We start from the raw sequence: 19,941 nt of genomic DNA on the forward strand, positions 1-19,941 counted from the left end.
CCTGTCATGTATACTGTGTCTTTTGGGGAGATATTGCGGGTTGAGGGGTGCCTGTCATGTATACTGTGTCTATTGGGGAGATATTGCGGGTTGAGGGGTACCTGTCATGTATACTGTGTCTTTTGGGGAGATATTGCGGGTTGAGGGGTGCCTGTCATGTATACTGTGTCTATTGGGGAGGTGCTGTGGGAGAGAGACTACTTTGTTATTCTGATCAGCAGTCCTGGCTGAGACATTCCTATTGTGTGTGAAGGGAAGTTCATCCCTGTTCTTTAAATAACATTTTGTTCAGTGACTGATTCAAATTTTGTGTATAAATTGTTTGTGTTCAATGTTTGTATCCTGGCATTCACTTCTAAACAAAACTGTCAAGATATTTGTTTCGTAAATTCATACATAATTTGCATAATTAATTCACAGTTTTCTTACTTCCAACTCTCTTGACCTCATCCAAGAGGTCAAAGATCGCAGTGATCCATTTCATGTATCGGTCATTACTAATGAAACACATACGAAAATTAGTGACGGTAGGTTTCTCAGCTGTTCTGCCCAGTTAAGACTGGTCAGTTGTATCCTTGACCAGTGTCCAGATGTGATAGAACAGATGGGAGTGGACCTACTGCCCTACATCGTATTGCTAGTCGTCCCCATCCTTGGCCGAATGAGTGACCAGAACGATGCTGTCCGTCTCCTGGCAACCAATGGCTTCGCCTCCCTGATCCGCCTCTTGCCCCTGGAGGTAACTATCAGTTTTCTCTCATTTCCGTGTGTGTAAGACAGAACTGTCCAGGGTAAGACAGGGGTGTAAGAAATTTCTATCTTACACCCTGTTTCACGTGACGTGACGTCACAATTGCTCAACAATGACCTGATGTCACAAATTCGGAAAAGTCTGATGCCACAATGTGAAAAAAGGCGATGTGATGAAAATAAAACCTTTTATAATAAATTGACTATACAAGTTAGAAAGATGAGATGAATTTTTCGGTGCAAACATGGGGTATTCTTAATCCGGGGGAAAGTTGATATTTTCAAAATGGTAGCCACTCCAAACGCATTTTCATGGTTTCTGAGCATATTCAGGTAGTTGGAATGACAGAAATATACTCTTCCATGGGTGTAGGATGGTATTGTCGTGACATGTGGTTGTGTCCTGCATTTCAGATTTTTTATTCAAAGATTTTCTTTTCAATAGAATTATGCCCTTGGTGTGTTGTGTTGATTGGGAAGTCATGGGGGAGGGGTATTATGCACCAAACACACTTTCTTTTTTCTAAATCTGAAATCAAATTTGGTGTCATTTAGTAAGACACGTTAGTCGTGAATGACGTTATCATGTAGTAGACCGCATCTAGAAGTATTGTATTCATCCAGTCAAATAATATTGCACTGTTGAGAAATAAGACAAATTCTCAACAAGGCTTAATAACTATATAGACAGCCAATGAATGCCCTAGATTTTGTCATGTGATGTACAAAGAATTAAAATATGTGTAATAATGACTATTTGTTTTATCTGAAGGCGAGTATTCCTGACCCTCCGGAGATGAACCCAAGACTTGTCGCCCAAAAAGAACGGCAGCGAAAATTTTTAGAACAACTCATGGATGGTTCCAAAGTGGAAAGTTACCAAGTTTCAGTGCCAGTAGACGCAGACCTCCGCAAATACCAACAGGTACAGAGAAAGTCTTGGCCCCAGTTTTGCGAAAGATTTATAAAAGAATAATTTGCTATCTGAATATTTTAAATCATTTGAAATTTCCACTTAAATGTTAAATAAAAAAGAAGTTGGAGAAAAATTCATACAATTTAAGACTCTTATCTCATATTTTTCGAAGACATGCTTAGTAATCTCAAGAGCTTTAAAGAGAGTAACAAAATATAAGCTTGAATGTGACCTTCTTGACTGACCTTAACCTTAAATTGACTGACCTTAACCTTAAATTGACTGTGACCTTAACCTTGAATTGACTGTGACCTTAACCTTGAATTGACTGTGACCTCAACCTTGATTTGACTGTGACCCTAACCTTGAATTGATCATGACCTTTAACTTGAATTGACTGTGACTTTAACGTTGAATTGACTGTGACCTCAACCTTGAATTGACTGTAACCTCAACCTTGAATTGACTGTGACCTTGACCTTGAATTGACTGACCTTGACCTTTAATTGACTGTGACCTTAGCCTTGAATTGACTGTGACCTCAACCTTGAATTGACTGTGACCTTAACCTTGAATTGACTGTGACCTTAACCTTGAAGGATGGTGTAAACTGGCTGGCGTTCCTGAACAAGTACTGTCTGCATGGTATCCTGTGTGATGATATGGGGTTAGGGAAGACACTACAGTCCATTTGTATCCTGGCCAGTGACCACTTCCTCCGGGAACAAAAATACAAGGTCAGTCCTTTATTCAGGTTTTTTGACTGTAAGGAAAACAGCAGATGCTGTGACGCTGTTATGTGTTTGCTCCTGTATCTTTTGTAAATTGGTATAATTTCTTAATTTCCAGTACGTAGAAAACATAATAGATACTCTGCAAGGTTAGCAATACATTCAGCAGATACAGACATTCACTGAGATAGGGTACTGTTATCCTCTCCTTGTTTTTAGCTCACCTGGTCCGAAGGACCATGATGAGCTTATGCCATACCGCAGCATCTGTCCGTCCGGCGTATGTCCATCAACTTTTCCTTTAAAATGCTACTAGTCCTGAACGGCTAAGTAGATTTTGACTAAATTTGGTCTGGAGCATCCTTAGGCCTTCTTCTACCGTAGGGATTAAGGGATTTTATTCTAACTTAATCTGGAGCGTCCTTGGGCCAAGGGAACACAATTTTGTATGAACGGTGGGTGTAGCCCCCATCGGTGCAGTGCTGGGCCGAATAGGGGAAATAGAGGTAAAATCTTTAAAATCCTTCTTCTACCATAGGGATTAAGGGATTTTATCCTAAATTAGTCTGGAGCATCCATGGGCCAAGGGGACACAATTTTGTATAAACGGTGGGTGTGGCCCCCTTGGGGGCAGAGGGGCGGGGTCGACCAGGGTAAATAGAGGTGAAACCTTTGAAATCCTTCTACCATAGAGATTAAAGTTTTCTATCCTAAATTAGTCTGGAGCATCCTTGCATCTTGGTCTTGGTGTGGCCCCCCTGGGGGCAGAGGGGCGGGGCCCAATAGGGGAAACATAGCAAATTCTTCAAAATCATTGTCCTTCTGTAGCAATGACAGGATTTTGTCCAAATTTGGTATGAAGTATCCTTGGGTAAAGGGGAACCAATTTTGTATTAACAGTGTGTCTGACCCTCCTGGGGGTAGAGAGGCAGGGCCAAATAAGGGATATATAGGAATTATGCTTTAATATCCTTTTTCTTCCATTAGGATGAAGGTATTTTGACCAAATTTGAACAGTAGCATCCTATGCGGAAGGGAAATCAATTTTGTGTAAATGGTGTGTCTGGCCCCTCTGGGGCCTGAGAGGTGGGGCCCAATAGGGGAAACATAGCAAATTCTTCAAAATCCTTCTTCTCCTGTAGGAATGACAGGATTTTGTCCAATTGCATATAAATATAACCCCTGACTAACCATGTAATACATGTACACTACCAGCAACATCTAGCTATTCCAACTTCAATTTTACTAACATTTCCAGGTGAGCGATACAGGCACTCTGGGCCTCTTGTTATTTTTTTCATATTATTCCCCACAAGTGATTGGCCAGAAGAACATCACATGTCAACAGTTTATATTTGTTAATATATGTTTTCTCAGGTCGATAAATCCAGGTGTTGACCTCAACCAAAGGCTATAAATTGAATAGTATCTAATGTAGGTTTCCTTTACCATAAAAAATGAAATTATGGCTTAGAGTCTGTAATAACTCAAAGAAAAGTATGTAATATCCTTATGGTATGAATAAAAATAGAAAGATTACACATTTGTAAGGAAAATTGAGGCAAAATGTTCCATAACAATGTGACTAAAGAAAAGTAGAAAAATCTGAAATATCAAAACATGAATGCTTGTAACTCAAATAGTCTACCTACTGGTTAAATACATTATTTGCCTAGAGATCTATTCACTTTATTCACAAACAAGAGGCCCAGGGGCCTTGATAGCTCACCTGGAATTTTATTTTTTATTTTTCAAGCTGTATCAAACTATGCATATTTGGCAGATCTTATTGCTCTACACCTTTTATATCTTTGTGAATCTTTGTTGGAAGACTTGAACAAATGTTTTTGATCTGAACTAAGCTGGTTGTTTTAGCCATTTAGTCACTTCTAACACATCATATTGATTTAAACCTTTAACCTACATCACAAAATGTCATGAGCTTCAGCCAGCCTCTTTTATTATTCAGAAGTCAATTAAATGTTTTAACAAATTTAAACATATATGGCCCTGAAATTAACAATTTTAACATAAAGTCACTCTAAAATTGAGTCAAGGTCATTCAAGAGCATTTGAATATATTTTAGAACCCTTTATCCCAGCATGTTATTGGCTAAATATCATCACCTAAGATTTCTTTGATATTCAGAAATAGTCATTTATTATGTCTCCCCTTCGAATTAAGGGAGACATATTGTATTAGTACTGGTTCTTCTTCTTATCATTATCATTATTATTATTCTGGTTCTTTTAATCTGACTTGTCCGGGCCATAACTTTTAAACGGTTAAAGATATCTTAATCAAACTTGAAGTATACCTGAGTTATGTCCCTTTGTTTAATTTTAATACCGAAGTTTGTCCAGAGCATAAGTTCTATGTTATTTCACCTTAGTTGACCATACTCACCATATTGATGTATCTTGGGAAGGTGGAATTTCTCACACTAAAATCAGATTTTATGCCCCACTATATACAGATGATGGCCCTTTGTTTATTTTTAATACCGAAGTTTGTCCATGGCATAACTTCTAAACCATTAAAGATATCTTAATCAAACTTGAAGTATACCTGCATCACTCACCGAAGGTGTGCAGTGCACTGGAATTAGGTTGTGCGTCACTATATACAGGGTTATGGCCCTTTCTTTATTTTTAACACTGAAGTTTGTCCACGGCATAAATTCCATGTTATTAGGGCCCCGTATCCAAGATGCGGTTGCCCTATACTAATACATCCGTCCGTCCGTCCGTCCGTCACAATCAAATTCAGTATCTTTTCACTGGGGAACATTTTGTTATGACACTTTGAAGCAAAGTTGGTTGGAATTAAACAAGGAATCAGTTGATCAAAGGTCAAGGTCACTGGGTCAAAGGTGAAGGTTACATTTTGTGTCTTTTTACTGGTGAACATTTTGTTTTGACACTTTGAAGCAATGTTGGTCAGAATTAAACAAGGAGTCAATTGACCAAAGGTCAAGGTCAAATTTTGTATCTTTTCCCTGATGAACATTTTGTTATGGCACTTTGGAGCAATGTTGGTCAGAATTAAACAAGGAGTCAATTGACCAAAGGTCAAGGTCAAATTTTGTATCTTTTCCCTGATGAACATTTTGTTATGACACTTTGGAGCAATGTTGGTCAGAATTAAACAAGGAGTTATTTGACCAAAGGCCAAGGTCACTTGGTCAAAGATCAAGGTCAAATTTTGTATCTTTTCAATGATGAACATTTTGTTGTGACATTATGAAGCAAAGTTGGTTGAAATTTAACAACCAGTCAACTGACTTAAGGTCAAGGTCACTGGGTCAATTTCAAGGTCAGATATTGTATCTTTTTACTGATGAACATTTTTTGTATGTTTTTATGAAGCAAAGTTGTTCAGAAATTAACACAGAGTCAACTAACCAAAGGTCAAGGTTACGGGTTCCAAAGGTTCAAGGTCAAGGTCTAGTTTTGTATTTTTCACTGATGAACATTTTGTTATGATTGATATTATGAAGCAAAATTGGTCGGAATTGAAGAATGAGTCAACTGACCAAAGATCAGGGTCACTGGGTTAAAAGTCAAGGTCATTTAGGTCCAAAGGTCAAAGTCAAAGTGGATCTCTTACTTTGATCCTGGCTCTTGATGGGGGAAGTATTTAAGGTGAAATAAAACAAATCAAAGCTAACAAATGAATATTGCACCGGTATTTACATTTCTGTTAGCCCAGCAAATATGGAAGTGGAAGGAAACAAGACTCACATCATAGTACATGTAAAATGTATATTTTGCTTCCTTTTTGGGGGATTATTTTTTGAAGTCCAAATGTCAAACGTCAAGTTCAGCTATATGGGCAGATTGCTGGCTCTTACTGACCTGTCAGTGTTCTAGTTTCACCCAGTCGACCAAACTTCCAAAAGTTTCAATGTATCTTGGGTAAGTAGGAGTGTCAAATTCTTAATTCGGGTCTCGTGCCCCACTATATAAAGCGATATGGCCCTTTGTTAATTTTTCATACCGGAGTTTTTCTATTGGCTAATAAGGGGAGACATATGTTTTTGTTCACAAAAACAAAATTCTAGTTTATTTATTTGTTTTTCGGGATCTTTTCTTTGGTAGCACTGCTTTCGCTAAGTTTGTGGAGAAATTACAGAGGCATTCATGTTGATTAATAACAATTTTATATAATCAACAAAATCATAAGCACATCATAAACATAACAATACAAGACACGTGTGTGTGTGGCGTAAACTACAACCTCGCCTACAAATGTCACAATGACCCACGGGGGTCCAACGCATCACGCTCTGTACACGTAAAACAGACAGTCAATCATGGTTATCACACAACACACAGTTCCTTGGGAGTGTTAAGCGCACTGGCTATACTTAGCCCACTTTTGTCTTGTGTTCCACCATCTTTACCGTCTCTACCGTCTTCCTCACGTCTTTCCGCTCTCTCCCTGACCCAAGCTGAATCTGTTTTCTTATTCCCAACTTAATGTTCTGTAACGGGAGGTAATTCCTGACTCCCTTTCCGAAGGTAGCACACCACTAATGAGGTATGGCCGCTACATATACCGTGTATAACATACACATATAAAAGTTCTTGATGCGCACACACATTTGATATAAGGTTTTGAACGCGCACACACACCTTATTCATATTAATCCAATACAGACATATTTATCTTGACAAATGTTGTAATATGTGTTGTGTGTAAAAAATGGATGTGTTGACCTCCTTTGGGACTGATAGTGGGGCCCAATAGGAAAAATAGGGGTAATTTAAAAGACTAATCCTTCAGTACAGTTTGCTCTATATGAACATAATTTAGTATGAAGCATCACCAGACCAAGATAGTGATGGGCAACCGTTTTAAAATCAAAATCAATAATTGGTTTGTAATCAGAAGTATAGTAAACCAATTGATGATCGATTGCATGATCGGTACTACTATATAAGTATACGGGATTGAATACCCCCAAAAAGTGAAATAACGACGGTTGCATCAACAGACAGAGTTGTCGACTAAACATTACGTTTCGTTCTTTTATGAAGAATGGATTCCAAGCAACTTTTATGCAGTTTTGTCAATCATTTAATTATAAGAATTTTACTTGGGATGAAGGGCTACCAAGTTTGATCAAATACTTCAATTAATTCAAGGTCATAGGGGTCAATTGTCTTAAAAAACCCATTAAACAACTTCTTCTGAACAACCAAAAGGCCTAGGGTGATGATATTTGGCCAATAGCATGCACGGATGAAGGGCAACCAAGTTTATTTAAATAAAGGATCTTCACCAATACTCAAGGTCACAGGGGTCAAATATGTTTAAAACTTTAAACAACTTCTTCTGAATAACCAAGATGTCTAGGGTGATGATATTTGGTCAGTAGCATGCTGGGATGAAGGGCTACCATGTTTGTTCAAATGAACTACCTTCACCCATTTGCAAGGTCACAGGGGTCAAATAAGTCAAATCTTGGTCCAGGTTAATGATATTTGGCCAGAAGCATGCTGGTATGAAAGGCTATAACTTCAACCTAATTTCCTTGTTTGACTTTCAAGGTCACATGTGTCACATGTTTAAATCTTTTAATAAATTCTTTTGAATCAAACACTGGTATTTTGCATGTAGCTGTATTTTAGTCCACTTTTAAGATTACAAGTGTAAGATTAATACCAGGTGAGCGATTTAGGCCCATTGGGCCTCTTGTTATACTTATCACTTCATCTGCTTTTGTCACTGAAACCTTTGTTAAAAACTTGCTTACATCAGTTTGTCATCCAAGCAAAAAATCTCAAAGTTTCCCTCACCTTGGTGGCTGAGTATGGAATATATATAAGTATAAAGATGACACTTATTAATTAAGTTTAAAAAAATATATAGTACATGTGTTTATTGGTAAGTCTGTATTAGCATGTATATTATGTGTGGAACTCTTTTAAGTACCATACATCCTTAAGTAGTACTGATTTGTATAGAGATCATCTATAATTACAGGAGAGTAAGATCCCGGATTGTGCCCCTTTGTCGTCAATAGTGATATGTCCCCCGACACTGATTGGCCACTGGGTTTACGAGGTGGAGAAGTTCGTGGACCAGCAGTATTTAAATCCTCTCATGTATGCGGGGCCCCCTAGTGAACGAGTCAGGTCAGTATCAAGGGACTATCACACAGTGGAGCCTATTATATATCAAATAGGGACATTTATTTGTGGTAAAATTTTCAGAAAAGTCATACAGAGTTTGGATAGCATGTAGTTCGATTGAGTTCATGGTTTAGCATTTTGCACCAATTAATGTCAAGGTCATTGTTACTATTAATAGAAAATGTATTCATGGTGCTATAAATGTAAACTTAAGGGGTTTTATTAGTGACATATAAGGAGTGTACAGTTTGAATGACAGATTTATGTAATTATAAATTATATTATAAAAAAAGAGGTAAGTGTGATTTCTGTTTTCTGTATGGCAGGCTTCAGAAGAGAGTGAAGAAACACAATCTGATCGTAGCCTCGTATGATGTCGTCCGCAACGACATTGACTTCTTCAGGTAGGTCACGATAAAATTCTTTCAGTGCCAAGATGGCCAATAAACAGAAACTTATTAGTTCAAGATTATTTCTGTAGTACCTAGTGTTGTAAAGCCTACCTGTCACAAAGCCTTATGTTTCTGTGTGTTTTTACCATAAAGGTTTTCCTGTCATATATATTTCATCACTATTTATTTAAGAGAGGAAGATAAGGAAGATTATAAAATATGAATAATATAATTATGAAATTTTTATTTTTATGAATGTTGATCATATACAGCAGGGCTGCCATATAGTGAAATAAAACCGTTATAAAGTTTTTGATGTAACTTGACTAACTAATTATAGATATTTTAAGGGACTGTATGATGTCACAGATTCACAGCAGTCACAAACCAGATGGTACTTTTCTTCATTTTTTTCCATCCTAAACGTGAAATAGATATTTACCATTGAAACTGAGCATGGTTTAGTTGAGAGTGAGAAAAGCTGTTCCTATCTATCTGATTTGAGGCCACGGAGGCCAAGTGGTTAAGGCATCTAACATTCTGCTACCACTAGCCATCCACCACTGGGTCGCGGGTTCGAGACCCACCTGGGGCAGTTGCCAGGTACTGGCTGTAGGTCGGTGGTTTTTCCCCGGGTACTCCAGTTTTCCTCCACCATCAAAACCTGGCACGTCCTTAAATGACCATAGCTGTTAATAGGACGTAAAACACAAATACACCAAACCAAACCAATCTGATTTGTGGTAAAAATCACTAAAGCATGAAATGTATATGTATTGAGAAAGCATCAGAGATACTCTGTTTATATGAAGTACAATGTAGGCAGGATAGGTGATCTTTGAAATGAAGTACTGAAAAACAGAATAGAAATTTTGACTTCCCTTTTTATTCAGTTACTCCTGACCTGGTGTGATATATTTTTTTCCCCCTTATTTCAGTACTATCAACTGGAACTACTGTATCCTAGATGAAGGCCATATCATTAAAAATGGCAAAACAAAGGTAAGAAATTTCTAGCTGTTTTAAAATTTACCAGGAATTTATTCTAGATTTGGGATCGTCCTAGTTTAAATATAAGGTTTTACAGCAAACTGCCAGGGCAGAGAAGGCCAGGTATTAAATTGATTGCCTTATAACAGAGCAAGCCCGTGCTTGTGTGAATCACACTACGAGCAATTTTCACCACACTTAACGGCACATAGGTTCGCATCCACACACAAGTAAGTGAATGTAAAGGGCATTTTGCTAATATCTAATAGATTACCTATTAACTTATAGAGCAAAGATATCAACAATTTGTCCATTGCTGTCATCTCAATGACATGGACACCAACGATATCCTCTGCGCTTTACTCAGCCATGCTTTTATGACAGGTATCTTGCATGCTTCTTTCTCACAAAAATTATGTAAAAAATGTGAATTTCTTTGGTTAGAGTTTGGCTTGAACTGTTTTAGCAAAATAGACCACAGGACTTAGTATTAAATTATCTATTATAAAATATAGACAGGAAATAAAGTTTTGATATTTAATTATAATAGTTAAACAGAAGTGTAAGGACTACGTAAAGATGGAATTATTTTTAAGCAACATAGTCAGGAATCAGTAACTCTGTATTAGTCATTATTTTTTCTATTGCATGCATCAACAAAATCTGTTTTCACATAAAATAATAATTTTCCTACACAATGCCATAGTTTGTGTTCCTACATAATGCCATAGTTTGTGTTCCTACATAAAGGCCTAGTTTGTGTTCCTACATAATGCCCTAGTTTGTGTTCCTACATAATGCCAAAGTTTGTGTTCCTACATAATGCCATAGTTTGTGTTCCTACAAAATGCCATAGTTTGTGTTCCTACATAATGCCATAGTTTGTGTTCCTACATTATGCCATTGTTTGTGTTCCTACATAATGCCATAGTTTGTGTTCCTACATAATGCCCTAGTTTGTGTTCCTCCCTAATGCCATAGTTTGTGTTCTTGACATCTGTTTCAGTTGTCGAAGGCAGTAAAGCAGCTCAACTGTAATCACCGCCTGGTACTGACCGGAACACCCATCCAGAACAATGTGCTTGACCTGTGGTCACTGTTTGACTTCTTAATGCCTGGCTTTCTCGGGACGGAGAAACAGTTCCAGGCGAGGTACGGCAAGCCCATCCTCCAGAGTCGCGACGCTAAAAGTACGTCGAAGGAACAGGAAGCAGGTGAGTGTAAATCTGTGGAATACACAGTTAATCATTTTATACTGTGTGTGTACTGTTTTAGCAAAGTAAGCCTGTAGGTTTTATTTGTGAATACTTGAATATGTGATTGAGAGGATATACGATGTGATTTTTATATCAATAGTAATTGTCTCTTTAAATTTATGAATGGGTCTCCTTGCACATTAGCATGATAAAATAATTTGTAATAAAAATGAAGTTCTTCACTGTATATCAATTGTTCTTAGGATTTGTATTCATGCCAGCATGACTAATAAATAAAGGGGGTCGTGGTGGCCGAGTGGTTAAGGTGGCTGACGGTCCACAAATATTGCTTTCCACCACGTGGTGGCCGAGTGGTTAAGGTGTCTGACGGTCGACAATCATTGCCTTCCACCACGTGGGGGCCGAGGGGTTAAGGGGTCTGACAGTCCACAATCATTTCCTTCCCCCACGTGGTGGCCGAGTGGTTAAGTTGTCTGACGGTCCACAATCATTGGCTTCCACCACGTGGTGGCCGAGTGGATAAGGTGTCTGACGGTCCACAATCATAGCCTTCCACCTCGTGGTGGCCGAGTGGTTAAGGTGACTGACGGTCCACAATCATTGCCTTCCACCCCGTGGTGGCCGAGTGGTTAAGGTTTCTGACGGTCCACAATCATTGCCTTTCACTACGTGGTGGCCGAGTGGTTAAAGTGTCTGACAGTCCACAATCATTTCCTTCCCCCACGTGGTGGCCGAGTGGTTAAGTTGTCTGACGGTCCACAATCATTGGCTTCCACCACGTGGTGGCCGAGTGGATAAGGTGTCTGACAGTCCACAATAATTGCCTTCCACCACGTGGTGGCCGAGGGGTTAAGGTGTCTGACAGTCCACTATCATTGCCTTCCACCACGTGGTGGCCGCGTGGTTAAGGTGTCTGACGGTCCACCATCATTGCCTTCCACCACGTGGTGGCCGCGTGGTTAAGGTGTCTGACGGTCCACAAACATTGCCTTCCACCACGTGGTGGCCGAGGGGTTAAGGTGTCTGACGGTCCACCATCATTGCCTTCCACCACGTGGTGGCCGAGGGGTTAAGGTGTCTGACGGTCCACCATCATTGCCTTCCACCACGTGGTGGCCGAGTTGTTAAGGTGTCTGACGGTCCACAAATATTGCTTTCCACCACGTGGTGGCCGAGTGGATAAGGTGTCTGACGGTCCACAATCATTGCCTTCCACCACTTGGTCGCCGGTTTGAGGCCTATATGTAGGACAATCGCCAGGTATTGACCACAGGTCGGTGTTTTTTCCTCAGGGTACTCTATATTTCCTCCACCACCAAAATCTGACTCGTCCGTAAATGACCATAAATAGCTGTTTAATAGGATGTAAAGCACAAACAAAGCAAACCAAACTAATAGATAAAATCTGCTCAATCTCTATTTGATCATTGAAGGTGCTTTTCTTGGGATAAATCTAGGATTTAAGGAAATGTACAGTATATTTCACAAAAGACTGTTACCTTAATTACTTTATATACTCGTAACATTTACTACCGTATGTATCTGGCAATAAGCAGACCAATATCAATTACAGTTCAGTAAAAATGCCAACAAATGCTATTTCATCGTCCAGTAATGAACCCGCCTCCTTACTTTGTTTCAGGAATTATGGATTAACCTGAAGTACAGTGCTTCAACGAAGTATTTTTACATCCATCATCAGAGTTTCAGCCACCGTCCATTTGATATCTGGTTTCTTTGTTGTAGGAGCTTTAGCGATGGAGTCCCTGCATCGTCAGGTTCTGCCGTTCATCCTACGCCGTCTGAAAGAGGACGTCCTGCAGGACCTACCTCCTAAGATCATACAGGATTACTACTGTGATCTCAGTCCCCTACAGGTACGTCGTCACAGGTTGTGAGGTCTTGTAGATGGCCATAAAACAGGGTCAAGGTCACTGCTAGAATTGCCATGGGTGTTAGAGGTAGGCTTTGGTCTTGCTCTATGTCTCATGGTGTAAATTGTAAAATAGAAGGTAATGTTTCATAACATCCTGGAAGGAATGTTTGAGTGTGGTGTTTCAGTACCACAGTAAATCTGACAATATTCTATGATGGGTAGCAGTATTATGTTACACAAATGACCTGCATGCTCAAGGCAGCTGCTTGACCACCGGCTAGGAGGGGGCGTTGCTCAATTGTAATGTCATCTGAGTCCGACCTCAGTTACTTAAATTAGTGCCGAGAATGATGAGTATTTGTGGCAATTATTGTATGTTTTGCAGTTTATGATTTCATTCAAACAGACGTTTGACTGTCTTAAATAAAAAATAAAAATCAATGTGTATTTTATTGTTTGCACAATTCTGTGTATTTCAACATGCTATATTAATCCCCCATGTAATATATTTTAACTGCGACCTTGAAAACCCTGCTCCAAGCTGTCACAAATGTTGGTGAAATTTTGTTACTACAAATTCAACTAGGCCAAAGTTGAGAGTCAAGTTTGAATGTTGACAAATGCAAGATTCATGTGGATTTATTTCTATGCAAATTGAATACAAGTGTACCTATTTGTGTATGTTTTATTTTATATGCCAACCCCCAACCCCTGTATATTTCCTGTCAAGCATGTCACTCGACATTGCAATTTATTGTCATAGCTTTTACCGGCTTCTTTTCCTAACAGTTTTTCATCAAAGGTCATGCATGAGAAAACCTCAGACATTCGTATTTCACAGTCTCGAGGTTACACCAAGGTCACTTATAATTGCTATTTATAGGTGATCCATTGCTAGTTCAGCTACCAATTCATTCAGTGTCATCAGCCTACCAACATCAGGCTCAAGAGGGGCATTAATTTATGTGTTAGTTTATATTAACATTGACATTTACATGACATTGTGTTTCTCCACCAGGTGGAGCTGTACGAGGACTTCGCTAAGTCCCAGGCTAAGAAGGGTGTGGAAGACATGGTCACGTCACTAAAGGTGGAATCTCCGGAGAAGAAAGCGCCCGGTAAGGGCAGTACTCATGTATTCCAGGTAAGTGGCAGTTTTTTCTGGATGATAAACACATTTGTTCCATGTACAAGTCATTTTAACTTAATGAGGTTGCCCAACCGCAGGGCAGAGTTCAGGCAACAGGGAAAATAAAGAACTATGAGTACATCTCCTAAAAGAACACTCCTTGACAATGGCTTGATAGATAAAATCTTAATATATAGTACAGAAAAACCTGGATATAATGTTCCTCCTTTCATTTGTCACCTTGTTTACTGCCAACATATTTCAATGTTCCTTTTTCTTGTTTTCTTGAGAATTCCTTTGTAAATGTCCCTCAATTTATTGCCAAACCCTTTATAACACCAAACTTTCTCGAGACAAATGCATGGTGGCAGTATAATGAGGTGGCAGTATAACGAGGTGTTGCTGTGTATAACGAGGTGTTGCTTTGTATAACATTCGCAGGCAAATATAATTCACTTTGTATATCAGTGCCCTGGTAAAACAGAACAGAAGCACAAATGCTGACAGGATGGTATAATAAAACAAACAGCTATTTCACCATGGAAACATGAAACGTTGATTTGACCTGACTTTGTGTCCATGTGTTGTTTACTTCAGGCGTTACAATACCTGCGTAAAGTTTGTAACCACCCGTCGCTGGTGCTGACTCCGTCCCATCCGAAGTACGAACAGATCACGTCACAGCTCAAGAAACAGAACTCCAATCTCAGGGACATATTGCACGCTCCGAAACTAAATGCACTCAAGTAAGTTTTTTTTTGAGATTTTATGTCTTCACAACAGCCAACGTCTTATAAAGTAACAGTTCTAGGTGTTATGCACACTCCTCAGTGTAACAGTATTGTACAGAAGGAAGTAATACACATGTACATGTGATCGTACCAGTAAGGGCTATTTCTAAATATCGATACATTTGTATTGGGGGAGGGTGTAGGATGAGGGGATGGAAGAGAGAGGCTGTCGCTACATTCAGTTAAAACAAGATCCTGTGTTCCACTATTAAAACATTTTACATTCTCCCAGCCCACCCCCATCATACTGCCCCCCTACCAATACAACGCAACTCTCCAACCCCACCCCATCATACTGCCCCCTACCAATACAACGCAACTCTCCCACCCCACCCCATCATACTGCCCCCTACCAATACAACGCAACTCTCCAACCCCACCCCATCATAGCAGCTTCCCCCTACCAATACAACGCAACTCCCTCACCCCACCCCTATCATACTGCCCCCTACCAATACTACGCAACTCTCCCACCCAACACCCATCATACTGCCCCCTACCAATACAACGCAACTCTCCAACCCCACCCCATCATAGCAGCTGCCCCCAACCAATACAACACAATTCCCCCACCCCACCCCATCACACTGCCCCTTACCAATACAACACAACTCTCCCACCCTACCCCCATCATACTGCCCCCTACCAATACAATGCAACTCTCCCACCCCACCCATCATATTGCCCCCTACCAATACAACTCTCCAACCCCACCCCACCCCATCACACTGCCCCCTACCAATACTACGCAACTCTCCCACCCCACCCCATCATACTGTCCCTTACCAATACAACGCAACTCTCCCACCCCCATCATACTGCCCCCTACCAATACAACGCAACTCTCCAACCCCATAATAATGCCCCCTACCAATGCAACTCTCCCACCCCACCCATCATACTGCCCCCTACCAATACAAAGCAACTCTCCCACCCCACCCATCATACTGCCCCCTACCAATACAATGCAACTCTCCAACCCCATCATACTGGCCCCTACCAATGCAACTCTCCCACCCCACCCATCATACTGCCCCCTACCAATACAACGCAACTCTCCCACCCCACCCATCATACTGCCCCTTACCAATACAACGCAACTCTCCCACCCCACCCATCATACTGCATGAACCCTGGAAAATTCTCGCTTTGAAATAAGTTTGTTTTCAATTTACTTATGTTAGTGAACTAGACGTGTAATAAATAACAACATCATCAGCTTATTGTTTTCATTGTTATTGTAGACAACTGCTGCTGGACTGTGGGATCGGTGTTGACCAGTCCATGCCCGCCCCCGGTCAGCAGCAGGTGACCAGTAACCTGCCTGTGGTCAACCAGCATCGGGTGCTGCTCTTCTGTCAACTCAAGGGCATGCTGAACATTGTTGAGAAAGATCTGCTCAAGTACGTCACAAAATGTTCAACGTTTGTTTTAGATACTCTCAACATAAACCTGGTCTACCAATGAATTTCTGTGACAGTTCTATAACTACCATAGATCACTGAATTCCTGGGAATGCCTATTTTTTGCTATTACTCTAGCTTCCTATTTCAATATGAATGATTTGATTTTTGTCAAAGAAGCCACAGTGATGAATGTATTATTTACTTGTCAGACTAATTGTTTATACAATTTGAATTCATGACTGCATGATTTAAGGCAAAAGTAAATAAATCGGAAAATTGAAATAATTTAAGTAAAAATAATTGTTGTGCAACAACATTTAATACTTGGGACGGTTTCAAGGAATGTCGACAATGCTATAATTTGAGTCAATAACTTTCTGTTCCATCAGTATTTTTTCTTGGGAAGATAAAAATAAAATATTCAGATATTAGGTTTTATTTTGGAGCCGCATAACTAAATATTCTAGAATTTAACTAATCCACCCCTGAAATTTCATAATGAACTGTTCCAACCTTTGAATTGGAAGAGTTCAAATGTGAAGTCTTCAGGGATGGATGAGTTAAAAATATGGTTAGAACTGTACTTTTTAAATGGTAATTTAATTGTCCCCGATTGACATAGTAAATAATACCAGCCAAGCATTACAAGCCTGTATGTCATTGGCTCATAATTTTCAGAAACCATATATTCCAATGTCAAATTGTTCATTTGTCATTCGTAGCATACATATGTGCAAGTGCTGTTTCATATTTTCTGGACCATCACTCCTGAGAGGTACTATCATCTTACCCTGGACAGGTGTATCCACACTTTTACCGGTGTGGGATTTCCTTGTCTCACCCTAGGGTTAATGCAAGCTACACATGCTCTTTGCACGTTCTCCACAATAAACCTGACGTCACTGATGTGACCCAGAAGAAGAATTACTTTTATATGGTCACACAGATACACAAGTTTGTCTGCTAAGCTTGTCGTGTTTACATTTGACATCAAAGAAGATGGGATTGATTTTAAAATGTTTAAAATATGATGCGTGAACCGTCTGACGTATACATATAATATTAATACGCTATTCGCGTGTTCCTGTTTGCAAACAATATGCTTCGTCTTACACTTGGACAGGAACAACAGGGTAAGAGAAAAATAATTATTAACCCCCAAGGGGATGTAAAGATTTTATTAATCAAGGATTATCTTATAAAACTGTGGGTATTTGATTTCAGAACACATATGCCTGGCGTCACTTATCTCCGTCTTGATGGAAGTATTCCCGCAGGATCACGACATAACATTGTCAACAGGTGGGACTGAAATTATGTTAATCTGGAATAAATACAATCTAATTAAAATTATATCTTCACATCGCTCCCGTTTACTGATATGTAGCGTTGAAGATCTAACAACATCCCGTAGAGGGTCACGTCAGAGGTCAACATGAATGCATTATCATATTTATAACAAGCCAATCAAAACGCGACATAACTCTTTCTTAAAACCAATCAGAAAGCAGGACCTGTAGCATTTAATGCAGACACCTCGTAGCCCAAAATCCACTTTTTCGTCTGGTCCAGTGATTGTTTGAATATTGCGAAGCCTGTCATTGGTTAATTTTAGTTTCAGGTTGTTAAACTTTTAAACGACAACATCACCAGAAGAGGAAGTCTCTCTTATTTCAAAGCAAAATCCACAAATTGTACAAACGTTGTCTTGTAGATAGACACGGCGTGGTGTCATGGGCGCCGCCATTTTCGATGCTCATTTGACACCTCTCGGTCTTTTATCATAGCAAGTGTGTTCCGAAATCATTACATCATCACTTACAGAAATGCGTAAGCTCTCATCTGATTGGTTAATGCAAAGGTCGCCTGAACATGACCCTCTACGGGATGTTGTTAGATCTTCAACGCGACATATCAGTAAACGGGAGCGATGTGAAGATATAATTTTAATTAGATTGGAATAAATAGAAACTTTATTTATTTTACAACAATTATGAAACAATTTACAACTTATATTTACCACTCTTGTTAGCCCAGATGTGGGTTCTTCCTGTGGGAGGACACCAGAGTACATGGAGAAAACCCACGTAGTCGGGCTGGTAAACCCATACCATTTTATGTCCAATTGGGGAATCGAACCCCGGCCGCCTTGGTGAAAGGCAAGTGTGCTATCCACTGCGCAACCGGACCACCCTTGTGGTATTGAGATATTTCTATGAGCCAAAATGATTTTTATAGATAACTTTATATAAATATTGATGAATAAATATTATAAAAACAAACTTACAAAAAGTGGCATAACACTTGTCAGGTATTACGGATTAAGAGAAAATCTTCACTTTGATTAAAACAGTTCGAAATTGCAATATGATCAAAGGGTTACATCTCTCTATCTTGAAATTTAAAATTGACAATAGGAATATAATTATACCAATGAATCAAATAACACCCCAATTTAAATGTCCATCAATCTTAGCAGAGTTTATTATTATTTTATGGTGTTTTCTGTCATTTGGAAATATGTTGATGTAAGACTGTATGTGTTATTGACATAATTATGTGGGATGTCTTTCAGATTTAACAATGACCCGTCAATAGACCTCCTCCTGTTGACCACCCATGTAGGTGGCCTCGGCCTGAATCTAACTGGTGCTGATACTGTGATATTTGTGGAGCATGACTGGAACCCCATGAAGGACCTTCAGGTAAGGCGGGCTGACATATCCAGTGGTGTAGCAACTCATTTTCCAAGTGTATGCTTACAGATGGTTGAGTGTCCAAGGCACGTAGCGCCGACGCAGAAAGAGAGTGAGAGAGTGAGGAGATGGGGGGNTGGTCCCCTCTCGTTGGTGGGGGGAGAACAAAATAATTCTACTAGGACTTGGATGCAATCTGTCGTATTCTGGGAACTCCTTTTGATTTTTAACAAGTAAAACCTGACTTTTTATATGAAAAACATTGTATTTTGTACTTTAATAAGTAGTTTTTGATTTACGTAGCCCTTCGAGATGTTTCATTGTGTATAGACACAACATAGCAACACTATTTCATAAGACGAAAATTTTCAACAAGGTCCATATCAATCATAAAAAAAAAATAAAAAAAAAATATTAGTGTATGTTTATACAAGCATACATGTATGCTACACCACTGATATCAATGATACTCAACCAGCCGACAATCAATGCTACTTTACCCTTTCACCCCTATGTAACTTTAATTAACCCTACCATGCATTGATCTGGATAAGTCCATTATGGTCTACAGTGGCATAATGGTATTTGTATGTAAGCCAGAACAACAATGGCATATTTACCTCATAGGTTTGGAGAGACGGATGGCTGCCAATGTCATTGATGTAGTAAAGGGGGATAACTCGTAAATGTTTAGAGAGGTTCCCCATGTGGGTAAGCATGGAGATTAATATAGAATTGAATGATTTTCATTTGAATTTACAGGCAATGGACAGGGCACATAGGATCGGACAGAAGAAAGTTGTGAATGTCTATCGTCTGGTGACCCGTGGAACTTTGGAGGAGAAGATTATGGGGTATTTAGCTTTGTTAGGTCACCTGAGACAAAGTCTCAAGTGACCTATTGCG

The 19,941-nt window shown here is 39.5% G+C and overlaps 1 protein-coding gene across 1 annotated transcript in view; it reads left to right on the forward strand.

Annotated features, from left to right (window-relative positions):
* The window catches only part of LOC110465606 (TATA-binding protein-associated factor 172-like), a 61,709-nt gene that overhangs the window by 36,627 nt on the left and 5,141 nt on the right, over positions 1–19,941 (forward strand). The window contains exons 26-39 of the mRNA XM_021521546.1: positions 591–739; positions 1,523–1,675; positions 2,266–2,403; positions 8,390–8,541; positions 8,865–8,942; positions 9,869–9,932; positions 10,927–11,134; positions 12,884–13,014; positions 14,032–14,157; positions 14,740–14,888; positions 16,178–16,336; positions 17,564–17,641; positions 18,915–19,044; positions 19,798–19,889. Of these exons, the coding sequence (XP_021377221.1) occupies positions 591–739; positions 1,523–1,675; positions 2,266–2,403; positions 8,390–8,541; positions 8,865–8,942; positions 9,869–9,932; positions 10,927–11,134; positions 12,884–13,014; positions 14,032–14,157; positions 14,740–14,888; positions 16,178–16,336; positions 17,564–17,641; positions 18,915–19,044; positions 19,798–19,889 (1,807 nt within the window). The remainder of the gene's footprint in view (positions 1–590; positions 740–1,522; positions 1,676–2,265; positions 2,404–8,389; positions 8,542–8,864; positions 8,943–9,868; positions 9,933–10,926; positions 11,135–12,883; positions 13,015–14,031; positions 14,158–14,739; positions 14,889–16,177; positions 16,337–17,563; positions 17,642–18,914; positions 19,045–19,797; positions 19,890–19,941) is intronic.

The sequence above is a fragment of the Mizuhopecten yessoensis genome, unplaced genomic scaffold (assembly GCF_002113885.1).
Source record: "Mizuhopecten yessoensis strain PY_sf001 unplaced genomic scaffold, ASM211388v2 scaffold11093, whole genome shotgun sequence".
NCBI lineage: Eukaryota > Metazoa > Mollusca > Bivalvia > Pectinida > Pectinidae > Mizuhopecten > Mizuhopecten yessoensis.